General features: G+C 34.4%; 1 protein-coding gene across 1 annotated transcript; it reads right to left on the bottom strand.

Annotated features, from left to right (window-relative positions):
* Positions 1–10,989: 10,989 nt before the first annotated feature.
* LOC109191654 lies at positions 10,990–11,811 on the bottom strand. Its single transcript, XM_019342282.1, has one exon. The coding sequence runs from the start codon at positions 11,809–11,811 to the stop codon at positions 10,990–10,992; it is 822 nt and encodes a 273-aa protein (XP_019197827.1).
* Between the last annotated feature and the right edge of the window lie 2,097 nt (positions 11,812–13,908).

Genomic DNA, 13,908 nt, shown 5'->3' with positions numbered 1-13,908 from the left:
GCCTCTCCGATATTTTCGCGCGCGTTCTCACTCTACACGAACTGCAAGGCTAAAGTCGTCACTGGGCACCAGAAGAGGGCAAATCATAGTGTTGTGTGTTTTATGTTCGTTATTGGTGCATTATTAACCTTACTCGGGTGTATTTGTGGATTCGTGTTGGTGCCTTCCCGTGCGGTCAGTGCGACCGCACTAATTGTTATACAAATATACACCATCCATGTTAGAAAATGCACACCAAAAAACAAGCTCAAATTCGGTACGCATCAACAGGACACACCATTAGGTATGAATAAAGGCACCACACAGTGTTTGGAAATACACCATTGGGGTGGTGAGTTATAAGGTGTATTTTTTGGGTGTGGTGTGTTATTTTGGTATATTTGTGCATTTCATTGTTGTGTTTTTCCTAACACTATTAGTGTCTTTTGTTATCATTGTTGGTGTATGTTGTTAACACTGTTGGTGTATTCTGTTAAACGACCGATATAAATGATCACTATAATTACCAGAATACTCCCCACTTAGCAAGACGTGCTTAAATCTTTAAATCATCAGAAATTAGCCGCTGCCGTCAGATTAAGCAAAATGGACGATGCTGATATGACTGCACCGTATGTATCTATATATACACAGTATGTATCTATATATATACACAGTATAGTGTATCTATATCACACACACACAAACTATATACTATACATACCAAGTATGAAGATTAGAAAATGACTTCCAAAAAAAAAAAAGGGGAATTCATTTTTCCCCAAAACATACTTCTTTTTCATTGACTACAACCTCATTTTCCGTTGACCTCATTTTCCTCCTTGCCAAACACTAAAAACTTGGAAAACATTTTTCAGAAGTCATTTTCTGAGTTTCCAAACGCACCCTAAATGTGTGTTGATTGCTATTATTGTGTTGAAAGTAAGTATTCTAACGATATAGTTTTTTTTTTTGAAAGTATTCTAACGATATAGTTAGTTTGTGTAATTGTGAAGTTTAGCGTATATTATTGTGTTATTATAAAGAGTATATTGTATATTTTGTTATGTTTGCTTGTAGTTTGTTGTGTTAGTTTTGCAAAATTACGTACAAGATTTTTAATTAAAAAAAATTAGAGGGTAATTTTGCAAAATTATGTTTTGCCCCCTTATTTTTAAGGGTAAAAATGTCTATTTAACATAAAAGAAAAAATAGTCACTTTTAAAATAATTAAGAGGCTAAATTACATATATGAATAATTGAGGGAGAAAAAACAATATAAATATATAATTCGGGGAGAAAAATCCAAATTTTCCTTTTAGGAATCAACCAAAAAATTGGGTGGACCAACCAAGAAATGTCCCTTCAAATAAAATAAGACTAAGTCTACATCAAGTGCTTCCTAGTTTTATAATAAATATAAACATTATCTTGAGGATGTTTTCGACGGGCGATTTATTAAATTATATATATTTTGATTCAAAGCAAAATGTATTAAACACATCATTGACTAGCTCATGATTGCATCTTGTGGAGTAGTTCCTTTACCATGATGCACATACTAGCAATGATTCCAATAAAAGTTTAATTTATCAGTTTGATCGAAAGTCATTTTGAATCGATTGAAGAGACGTTTATAAGATTGAATTTTTATATATAATTTTTTTAAAAAAATTTCTACTCCCAACCCACTCACTTAGCAGATGCCATAGTCTCGACTCTTGATTTAACAAATAATTACACAAAATATTTGTTACTAAGGATTTAGGGGTGGATGAGAGGAGATTTGAGTTGGCTTGGGTGTTGGTGGAATTGACGTTGAAACCGACGACCAATAAGTTGTCAATGCAATTCATTTTGAGTCTTTTAATTATGTGTTTATTATTATTGTTGACGATATTAAAGTCGTTGTGACTACGTTTAATATATGATATTTGTTTCTATTTTTTCAAGTCATTGACGAATCGTGCTTACACTATTACTTGGAATGCTGTTTCAATGCTAGGTTGCAACAAGTGACATTTTAATATGCCTTTATTTTATTTTGTTTTATTTTATTTTAATCATCGATGTTTTGAACCTTGATTTAATATAAATATTGCTTCTTTTGTAATAAAATAATTTAAATTTGTTAAATGAGGTAAGGAGCATCAAGTCTAATCTCTTCTAATATGTGTATATATATACAAATCACACGTGTCTTAAAATAATCTCCTCAAAGTAACTAATAAGCATATAGGAAAGTGAAGAACACTTATCTTTACTAGACTACACTAGAAAAGTTAATTAGTGGCCTAGAAATGATTGGTATATATATATATATATATATATATATATATATATAGTCTCTTCAAATTAACATGGTGCAACCAGCTTATGCCTGGATGGCAAGATATAACCCCTGAACTAACATACATGGCTGGCATTCATTACCCCCACATATGTTAATACAAGCGATTTCCCATTTTCATATTATATTTTGATGTGATATTATTAGGTTAAACTTGTGTGAGACCATGTCACGGATAAGTATAGGTTGAGACGGGTCGAATCGGTCAGGTCAGATCAATATGTAAATGTAATACTTAAACTAGCAAATGTAATACTAAATAAGGAATAAATTGTTTGTTACTTTTAAGGGAAAACATAATATTTTGAAGACAAATGTAATACTTTTATATTTTAATGTAAAAATATTACTTTTTTCATCCGAAGTATTATATTTTCTCTTATATGTAATGTTATACTTATAAAGGAAAATGTAAAAATATTACATTTTTCATCAAAAGTATTACATTTTTCTATATAAGCAATAAATATTTTATTCATTTATTAGTATTACATTTGTTAGTATAAGTATTACATTTCATCTTCACCCGATTCGTGTCTGATCCCACGAACAAGGAGCCGTGAGATGGTCTCACACAAATTTTTGTGGATATTATTTGATTACATTTTTTATTATTATTATTTGATTAGTGAGTGATTTTTTTTTTTTTTAAATTTATGATGGTGTGATCTGCTAGTTTCTGGATAACCAATAAATGTAAAAAGTTAAGAGACGATTTTAAAAAAGATTTAATGTCATCTGGGGTCCTTCAAGTATAATGGTTATGTGACGTTTAGTCCTAAATTTTCAAATTAATCATTTGTGATCCTTCGACTTTCAAATTTAACCATTAGTGATTCAAGTTAACCACCCATGGTCCTTCAACTTTTAAAATTTAACCTCCCGTGGTACTCTTGAAAGGACCATTGTTGGTTAAATTTCAAAAGTTGGAGGATCGTGGGTGGTTAACTTGGACCACGAATGGTTAAATTTGAAAGTTGAAGGACCACAAATGGTCAATTTGAAAGTTTAGGACTAAACGTGGCAAAATCACTATACTCGGAGGATATCAAATGGTAATAACTCTTTTAAAATATTACATTTTTCATAATTAGAAATGGCAATGACGGAGCTTGAACAATTGTTATGCCATGGACCTGGGTCCACCTTGCAAGGTGAACCTAAGTCCAAAACGACACAGCTTTGCGCGTCTGGAATAACGTATCGTTAGTGGTACAGTTTCTCCAGCCAATGATTATTATTATTATTATTATTATTATTATTATTATTATTATTATTATTATTATTATTATTATTATTATTATTATTATTATTTGTGAATATAGAGTTCAAAAATTGCAAATATAGAGTTCTGTAATTGTGAATATTGAATTATGAAATTGTGATTATAGAGTTCTCAAATTGTGATTATAGAGTTGAAAACATGTGAATATAGAGTTCAAAAATCGTGTTATACTGTTGATTTACTTGTGAATATTTAGTACTGTAATTGTGAATATAGAGTTTTGTAATTGTGAATATAGAGTTATGTAATTGTGAATATTGAGTTATAGGATTGTAAATATAGAGTTCAAATTAAAAATTGTGAATGTTGAGTGCAATTTTTTCTTTTCTTTTTAGTTCAGACGGTATCATTTTGAAGCAAAACGGTGCCATTTTGAACCCGGGTCCCCAACATAATTTGCCGAGCTCCAAAAGTTTTTGAGTGAAAAAATGTATTATAAATTATTTTTATGAATTTAGTTTTGACTTCTGAATTAATCGTATACATGTTTTTTAAAAAATCGTACTGGGGCATGCAAAATTTAATTTTATTTGATATAAAATTTTTAATTCACAAATATTGCATTATTTGTTTTGTAATATTCAAATTATAATTTTTGTAAATAACTAAATTTTAATATAAATTGTTAAAATTTAATTTTACAATAGATCAAAATAAATTGATCTGATCTGTCTAAATAATTCATAATTTAACTCATTTACTTGGCCTACTAAAACCGTACTGGCAAATTATGCCCTGGACCCCGTGTCCACAATGAATTGTGATACGAGTCCAAAACGACGTCGTTTTTCAAAACAAACACGTCATTTAATTAAAAAAAAATATCGCGCGTGTTTTGCCGTTAACGGCGTTATTATTATTTTTTTTTGGATTATGAATGTACAGTTATGCCGTTATGCATGTAAAGTTATGCAATTATGAAATTATGAACACAGAGCTCTAACATTATGAACTTACAATTATGAACATATAGTGATAAAATTATGACCATGAAGCTTTAAAATTGTGAATATAGAGCTTCGAAGATTATGAATGTACAGTTATGGAGTTATGAATGTACAGTTATGGAATTATGAATCTACAGTTATGAGATTATGAATCTACAGCTATAGAATTATGAATGTACAGTTATTGATCGAATTATGAACAAAGATCTTTGACATTATGAACTTACAATTATGAACATATAGTGATAAAATTATGAACATAGAGCTCTAAAATTGTGAGCATAGAGCTTCGAAAATTATGAATGTACAATTATGGAGTTATGAATGTACAGTTGTGGAGTTATGAATGTACAGTTATGGAGTTATGAATGTACAGTTATAGAGTTGTGAACGTACAGTTATGGAGTTATGAATGTACAGTTATTAACATATAGTAATACAATTATAAACATATACTCCTATAACGAAGCGGTCTGAATTTTTTTTTTTTTTTTTTTTTTTTTTTAAAAAAAGAAGGAGATAACAGTGCCTAACGGCATTGTTACTCGTGTCCAGCATGGATGCTGGACACGGGTACATAGCATAACGATTGAACCGTACTACCTTAATAATAATAATAATGATAATAATAATAATAATAATAATAATAATATTTATAGGGTTCAAATATGTCTCTTTCCATTAGATTTTGAATAGAAAGGTGGGCAATATATAATAATTTTGTAGCTAACCACGCACGCACCAACATTAATTAATCGTTATCACTTTCTTGATAATGAAAGTTGTGCTTTGTGCATTGACATTATTTCTAGAGGTGTGGTTGAGTATAAGGGACTCATTTATCTTTAAGGCTTCAATTCTTGGTTTTGGGTAAGAAATAACTTTAAATTTTTAGGTCAGCCGTTCCAGTCAAAGATATATCTTCAATTCAACGAGAGAATTAATCACAGTGTTCACCGGTGGAAAGTTGAAAACCCTGGTACACCAAAAAAAATATAATTTCGTTTCCTCATCGGGGAAAAATATATAAACAAAAGGACAATACTCTTAATTTCATTGTCAACTCAATTCATATGTTATATATAATATATATAAACATGGGTAGTTGATATAATAATTAGGGATCGGATATTATTAACATGTTTTCTCCTAATAATGATATATTCCCACGATTAAGAGCTCAAACACTCAAATTGCCGCAAACGCATAAAGTAGTATCACAATTATGATTTTGTTTAGGTACGTCCGATGTGGAAACAAGTGGTGAGCTTTGAATTCAGATTTATTATTCATCGTAAAAATATAAAAATATCTTATTTTTTGATTAGTTCTATTTTCTCATTACTCTGTATATTAGAAACTATAGGTAGAAAAAGATATCATAAAGTTTTTTTCTTTAAATGGAAATTTAATTGTTTATAGAATTAAACGGGAAAATTGTTTATAGAATTAAATGGCTAAGATTTTATGGTTTAATGGTACCAAGATTGGATTTCCATGTGGAAGGTCGTGAGTTTGAGTCTTAGTGGAGGCGTTATCAACTATTTCAGAATTCATGCTTAAGTGCTCACTTTTAAACTTTCAGGAGATGTGGATGATTGACACTTGCCACTATCGTACACAATCTTCATTTTACTATTTTTGTTAGTTCCGTTATGGTAGTTAGCCTTTCCCTCCATCTTTTTTCTCCTTTGTATATAGACATTCTAGTTCACAGTTCATGGTTAATGAGAATGCAATTTTACTTCTTTAGATTAGTGCCTTCTTCCTTTGTTGAACTCCGCAACATGGTATCAGAGCCCTAAGAATAGGAGCATCTCAATTCGACTTCCATGGCTGCATAGCCTCCGATTGGGAATCGATCAATTCCGATTGATAATACAATAGGAAATCCGACCATAGGAAACACATCGCCTTCTTTTTCCACGCTTGGGACTGAATCAAACATGGCTGAGGTAACTTTTGATCCTCAAACTCAGTCATCAAATCCTTATTTTCTGCATGTCAATGAGAATCGGCCTTGGAACTTGTTTCCTCCTTGTTAGATGGCTCGAATTAACATTCTTGGGCCAGAGCCATATCAATGGCCTTGTCCTGCAAAAACAAGATAGCTTTCGTTAATGGCTCTACCACAAAACCCTCCAAAGAAATATTTTGTCTGGGAGCGGTGCAACCATATGGTCATGTCCTGGATAGTTCGTACCTTATCACCAACGATTGGGAGAAATGTCCTTTGGATAGACACTACATATGGAATATAGAATGATTTGAAGAGGAGATTCAGTCAGCAAGATCTCTTTCGGATTGCTGAGATCAATGCGAGATATATCAGACGAAGCAGGGAGATAACTCATTGAATGAGTACTTTACCAAGCAAAAATTGTTGTGGGATGAGCTCCTCATCCTTAGGCCTTCAATAATCTGTGTTTGCAGTTCAAAATGTGATCGAGTGTGGTAAGAAGATTGATGATATGAATGAATAAATAAAAGAAAGGATAAATTGTTTATAATTTTTATTGGGCTGCGTGAGAGGTATACTGGGGCTAGGAATCAGATTATGCTTATGAGACCTCTACCAAACATAAGTGATACCTATTCCAAGATAGCACAATAGGAGAAACAATTTCATATTGCAACTACTCGCTTTGGGAGTGAGTTGCATCAAGCTGGTGAAAATGGTGTTAGACGAAGTCTTTTCATGGCCAAAATAAATGGAGGATCTTAGCAAGGTTACAAGAAATTTCAGCAGGTAACAAGAAACCTTTGTGCACATATTGTGGTTACACAGGTCACACTCGAGACAAGTGCTATAAGAAGCATGGATACCCCCCTGGTTGGAAGCCAATATCAAGGAACTAAGGCTCAATAAACCAAACTCAAGGTCCATTGGCAACACAACAATCTAATACTAATGGAGACTTAACCTTTACTCAAGATGATTTCAAGAATTTCTTGGAATTCATGCAAGTGCAAATATCATCTAGTGAGAGCTTGAACACACCTCTTGATCAGCCATCACAAGGACAAACCAACATTGTATCTATTGATTTTTTTGACTAAAGGTATGATTCCTTCACTTAATTCCCAAGTCAACTACAACCCCCCTTCACCACCTAGAACCTCAAACAAGCCGCACAACATCCTTAAGGACTAGAATCTCAGAGATGAAAGCTAAGAAATGGAAGTTAGAATAAGAATTGGTGAATGGCTGAGATTTGGTTTAGAACTTACTGTGATTTTCTATGGTTTTCTTGCAGAGCTTCTTGGTAGGGAAGACAAGGATGGGAATCAAGAGGTAATGGCTAAAAATATTCATTTTATATGGCTCTAAACCCTAGGAGAATCAACAATGATTGGTGGAGGAAAAAATAGTGATTTGGCTTGGCTTCTAAAAATATCAGGCAAAAGAAGGGTGGAGTCTAGTGGTTCACCAAACTTCATGGACCAAGGTCTAAAATCATAGTTTAAATAGTTTTGAGGTCAAAATGCATTTTTCCAAAAATACTTTCTAGACAACCACTTAATTTAGGTTCCTCATATTTCTCCCGGTTTTTGTCAGATTCACTTTTGGATCAAAAACTTGGTACGTGATGTACCCGAAAATTTTGGATTTTAGAATTAAAATAAGTCCTGGTGTTGAATTCATTTAATAATTTATTCAAACACCATTTTTATCGCAAAAATTTTTATACAGTGAAAATTGGCTATTTTGGAATTTCTTAAAACCGAATTTATAAAATTAAATTTTGGGTTGTCACATTCTACCATCCTTAAAAGATGTTTCGTCCTCGAAACTTAGAATGAACGAACGGTTTACTTAGAATGAAAACTTTCGGAAATAAGATAAGAGTTTCAAGATTTGGCTTAAGAATTTCTCTTGGAATAGTTGGAAATTTAGGAATTCTCTGAATTCACACTAACATTTCACAACTTAAAGGATTTACTCAAAACTACCAACTTCAATAACTACTATCAACTGAACTTAAAAGCTTAACGGTTTACCTTGACCGAAGCCTCCTAAAGCACCAGCTGGTGGCATGTAGTTGGGATCCCATACATGAGGGGTCTATCTTTGAACATTCTCTATTCCCATTCTCTCTTCGAGGACTGCAGCACTTTGGTCGAAGTTGGCAAAACCGTAGTTCACTTGAGCACTTAAATTATCAAATCTTTGGTTGACAATTGCATAGAGCTCCTCCAACATAACCTTCTTGTGGCCTACTCTGAGGCGCTGTAACATTTGTCCCTTCGTTTCCTGTGCCCATATCTTGATCGGTTCCCATTGCATTCCTTTCAACACTTGCTTCGGCTATGCTTCCGGCCTCAATACTAACACTTTCTCACTTCTTTTGTGGTATATTCAAGATAACCACGAGTGCTATCTTCTCATCCATGGTCTTCTTAGCAATATCTGCCAAGGCCAGATACTTGTTATCTATGGTTTGGTACATATCATAGTATCTCATATTTGCTGTAGTAAGGGCCATCCTTGTAGTTCTCTGTATTCTTTCCCCTCTTTTAGGCAGATTCATCTTAATGAAGATCCAACTCAAAACCATACCATAAGGCAAATTCTTCATGTTCCTTGTCTTGAAGTAGGACATGTGTTTAACCATTAAAACTGGCAAATTTATATCAATCCCAAACCTGAGAAAGAAAGCTATGGTACAGGTCCAACTACCAATCTCATTAGAATTGTTTCTACACGGGATCAGACACTCTTCTATCAATAAAACCAACAACTTCTTCTCGCCATTCAAGGCGGATTTCTCAGGCCTATACTCTTTGGGATACGCCTCCCTACTTCCTGTCATGTACCTCAAGTATTCAAGATATGACACTATCTCATGGGAAATCCATTCATCCCTATCATACGTCACTACTGGAAATTATGAAATTTCCGACCACCTGAAAGTGATCTTAAATCAAGTCGAAAGCCTTGTTCCGACCACTTTTGGTATCCGGAAAAACCCTGGTTGCTATTTCCGACCACTTTTTGGACTTTTTGGTATCAACTTAATTTAAGATCATTTTCAGGTGGTCGGAAATTCCATAATTTCCAGTAGTGCGTGTTTACTCCCTTCAATGGTAAATCAAACCATTTGGACAATTTTTGTGGTGTCAACTCTACTTTAGTACCTCTCACAATAGAGGTAACCATAGTAATTCCCTTCTTGTGTTTGGTAGACAAATTTTCATAGAACTCAATAATCAAATCGGGATAAATTTCGTCTTGAATCCTTAAAAGTTTTCTTAGAAATCCTTGAGTTTCCAAAAAATGATTAGTTGCTTCAGAAAAATGTTCAGGGAAATAGGTTTTACCTCCAATAACTGAGTAGTTAGAACCCTCATGGCTAGTTTCCTCTACTTGTTGCTTTCCCTTTGTCATTTGCAACCCAAAGCTTCTTGACTTGAACTTGGTTGGATTGGAGTGGATGACCCAAGTAGTATTTTTTCTTGTGCTTGGAATAGATTGTATAATGCAACCTTGAATCTTCTAGGAGCAGAGATGGAGTTTTGAAGGAGTTGGGTTTTTGCTTGGGTTGAGGCAGTGTGCTATGCAGAAGAGAGAAAGAAGAAGAGGGTTTCTAAAATTTTGATTTAGGAAAGAGTTCTACAGAAAACCAAATGGCCTTGATGGGGCTTGGCAGCGGCTCCTCACGAGCTCCGTCCCTCTAGTCCATGTTAGGCCCTCTCTGGCACGACTTCATGTCACGGACCATTACGTGGTCCATGATCACGTTCCGTCACACGGAACGAAGTCCGTTCCGTTCTGTGGGCATGACCCGCCTCCGGGTAGGGTGTTCGGATCGGACCCAAACCGGCACCAATTGCTTTTAGTCCTCCGACTTTGTCCAATCCCCAATTCAGGTCAAAATCAATTGTGGTCCTTGACTTTGAAAAAACCAGATCTTAGTAAAACCCTTTAGTTTCTAATTTCTTTTCGGGATTGCTTGGTCCAACTTAAATTTTCAAATTAAATTCTTGTCTATTTCTTTGTTGTCATTTGTTACACTTTCTCGTTTTCACTTCAACTTTGGGAATTTACTCACTTCCCTCCATAACCAACTTTAATCGTTCTTTAACGATTTTACTCTTACTTGCATCTACTTTGTTCTTATGAGCTTTTACTTATTTGTTCTTGGCACTCTTTGCCAATACTTTCTCAAAAGTATTTCTAATTAACATCTTAATTCTCAAAATCTTAAAAAAATCACAACTTGCACCAAATTTTCTCAAGCACACACAATCCAACAAGTAACCATGCAAGAATCAATAACACTTATTCCAAGTTAGAGTGTTATCTTTCTCAAGGTTGCGCCCCTCAGCCTGAGTCTGTCCAATGACCATGATCCTCCTTGATCCGGCTCCTCCCGAACGTCCCTACTGAGATCCTCCGTGTCCTTGATTGCCACTCCTGTGCGGGCCTACACTTGACTGATTCCCACAACCCATTCCTCGGTTGGTGCCTGACTGGACTGGCCTCTAGACGGCTGACTCTGGGTCGCACCATGGGATTTCTCCATCTTTGGATGCCAACAAATGGCAGCTCTATGTCCTGGCTTCCCGCAATTGAGACATGCCACGGGTCCTCCTCCACAAGTAGTCCGAGGGGGATCCTTACCACACCTCGAGCAAACCATGCTCCTCACACTCGATAGTCCTCCGACTCCAGCTCCCTGTCCATTCATCGGATTCCTTCTTTCTCCACATTGGTTGTCCTTTCTTGCTACAGGATTGAATATATGTCTATTGCTTTCATGTGAGTCATTACCCTCGCTCTTCTTCTTCTGTCCATGCATGGCATCCCGATGTAGTCGCTGAATCCTGGAGTGACCGGCAGCTGCGTCATAAGCCTCGTTCAAAGTGGCAAACTTTTCCGCAGTAAACAACTTCTGTGCATCATAGTGCAATCCTCGGACAAACTTTCGGGCTTTGCTAGCCTCATCCAGTGCTATAGTAGGAGCAAAACGAGACAGCGCCACAAAGCCGGCGTGATACTCCTGAACTGACATACTACCTTGCTCTAGATGGAAGAACTCCACATACTTAGCAACCTTGACATGGTCGGGGTAAAATCTTTCTCTTAACACTCCCTTAAATATTTCCCAATCGAAGATTTCTTTTTCCTTAAGGGTCGGGCCTTCCATTACCCACCAATGATCAGCCTCTTCTTGAAGATAGTACACAAAGGTTTCCACTCGCTGGTCTACCGGACAGCAAACTACGTCGAACAGCTTGTCAATCATACAGATCCAACTCTCAAGGATCTCAGGGTCCTCCTGTGTAACACCCCGTGTTACGATCCCTAAAATCAATTAAATCATTTAATCAACTACCCAAAAGAAAGAATTAAATCACAATAATTAATTAGGAAAGGCCCACCATAGTCCACGGGCCCTTATTCCCAAACCCAATCCTTAGTCCCAAAAGGAATAGATTTAGCAAGCCTATAATATTAGTTCCTAACTAGGACTCCTAATTATATAAATAAGGGACTTAAGAGGCACCTAGAACCCCACCACAATAAACGTTCCACCACCCCAAAGAAAGAGGTAACCCATGTCTCAACAAAACCTATTTTCATAGCTATGATTCCCCTCTTAGGATTTCCCCATATTATTGTGTATTGATAATTGTGATATTACTATTGATGATTGGTGGGATGATTCCATGGGTGATCTTGATGATGAGAGGTTCTTGATAATTATGGTTTTCTTGATGATTGGTTGGTGTCGAAACCAACAAATAATAAATTACTTACTCTATGATTTGCAATAGTGATGAGTAAGGTCGTACCCACAGAGATTGGTCAGACTTATTTTTAATCAAAGATTTAATAAAGGAAGAGATGAGAATTGAAAATTAAATAGCATCCATAAAAAGGCAATCAATATGAAATATCAAATAATAATAATAATCAATAGCAACTAGTATCCAACTCAAGGAATAATATCAATTCAATTCTAACAAGATAGATCATTGATTTCCAAGAAATAATTACTTTACTCTTTACCAAATTGGTTATGGTTATTAACAAGCTCTAATAACCTATCTTTCCTTACTTTGTCGATAATCAAAACAAGTTCTTTGATTACTTCCCTAGCTAATAAACAACCCTAAACAAGCTCTTAGGATTTAATTTACTAACAGCATTAAAAGAATTAGAAAGACTACCAATTCTAACCAACAGACGCGCAAGCTCGGTCTATTTAAACTAGATTATACATCTCCATAACATAAGATTGAAAATCTATTTATAATCAACTATGTTATTTGCTACTAGCTTTAGAACACTTAAACAATTACGGATTCAAAGTTCTAAATAGCAATTTAATACCTTGACAATTGAACAAAGGGCCCTTTTGCAACAATTAATCAAGCAATAATTAAAACTCATATAACAGGAGATATATAAATAATAAAGAGTTCAGACAATAAAATTAAGCTAAATAAATCTCACTGGTCTTGTAGAATCAAACTTCAATAATCCTTGAATTGGAAAATTAAAACTCAGCAGTACATTGCAGAGAGTGTTTACAAAGTAAATAAAATAATTCTGAGAAAACTGACTTCCCTCTACTGAAAAATCCAGCCCTATTTATACTAGTTCAGGCTCCCTAATCAACTCAACATAACATTAACTTCTCTAACATCCACAAACTAAATCAATTTCTTGAACCACATAAAACCTAAAAAATAAATAAACTTTATTTTTCTAACCATAGAAAATTAGCAAGGTAGGTTATTCCTGCTCTGACCTCTAATTCAATTAACTGGTTCGTGGATGTAGCTCAATGAAGACGTCTGCAGCTGCCGCAAAAATTGATCAACCGTGGACTCCTTCAACGAATTAAATTGCGGATGAAATTAATTGCAGAGGTCGCGGACGGAGTCTTCTTCGCTTTCTGCGCGCTGCTCTGAACTCTACGTACACATTACGCATAGAGCTCTAATTCAATAGAAAAGGGAAATAAGTTAGATGCGCTATTAAAACAATTAAATTATTTTATTTGGGCTACTAGTTAAAACAATAAAAAGAAAATACTTACCCAAATCATTAACTAAGCCCAATTCTTATTAATATGAATATTAAGCCTAATTATTCAACTAATTACTATATTAGTTCAAATATATTATTAAATAAATAAAATTAAATTATTATAAAAACTAATCTAAATTAAACATATAAATTGTGCTTATCAATGATCATATGACATTCTTGATGATTATATGATGTTCTTGATGATTGTAGGATGTTCTTGATGTTTATGTGATATTCTTACCGAATCTTGATATTAGAAGATGAATTGTGTCCTTGTTGATTTAAAAATGATTAGAACCCT

Source organism: Ipomoea nil, unplaced genomic scaffold (genome assembly GCF_001879475.1).
Source record: "Ipomoea nil cultivar Tokyo-kokei standard unplaced genomic scaffold, Asagao_1.1 scaffold0207, whole genome shotgun sequence".
NCBI classification, from domain to species: Eukaryota; Viridiplantae; Streptophyta; class Magnoliopsida; order Solanales; family Convolvulaceae; genus Ipomoea; species Ipomoea nil.
This window is presented reverse-complemented; position numbering and strand designations above follow the sequence as displayed.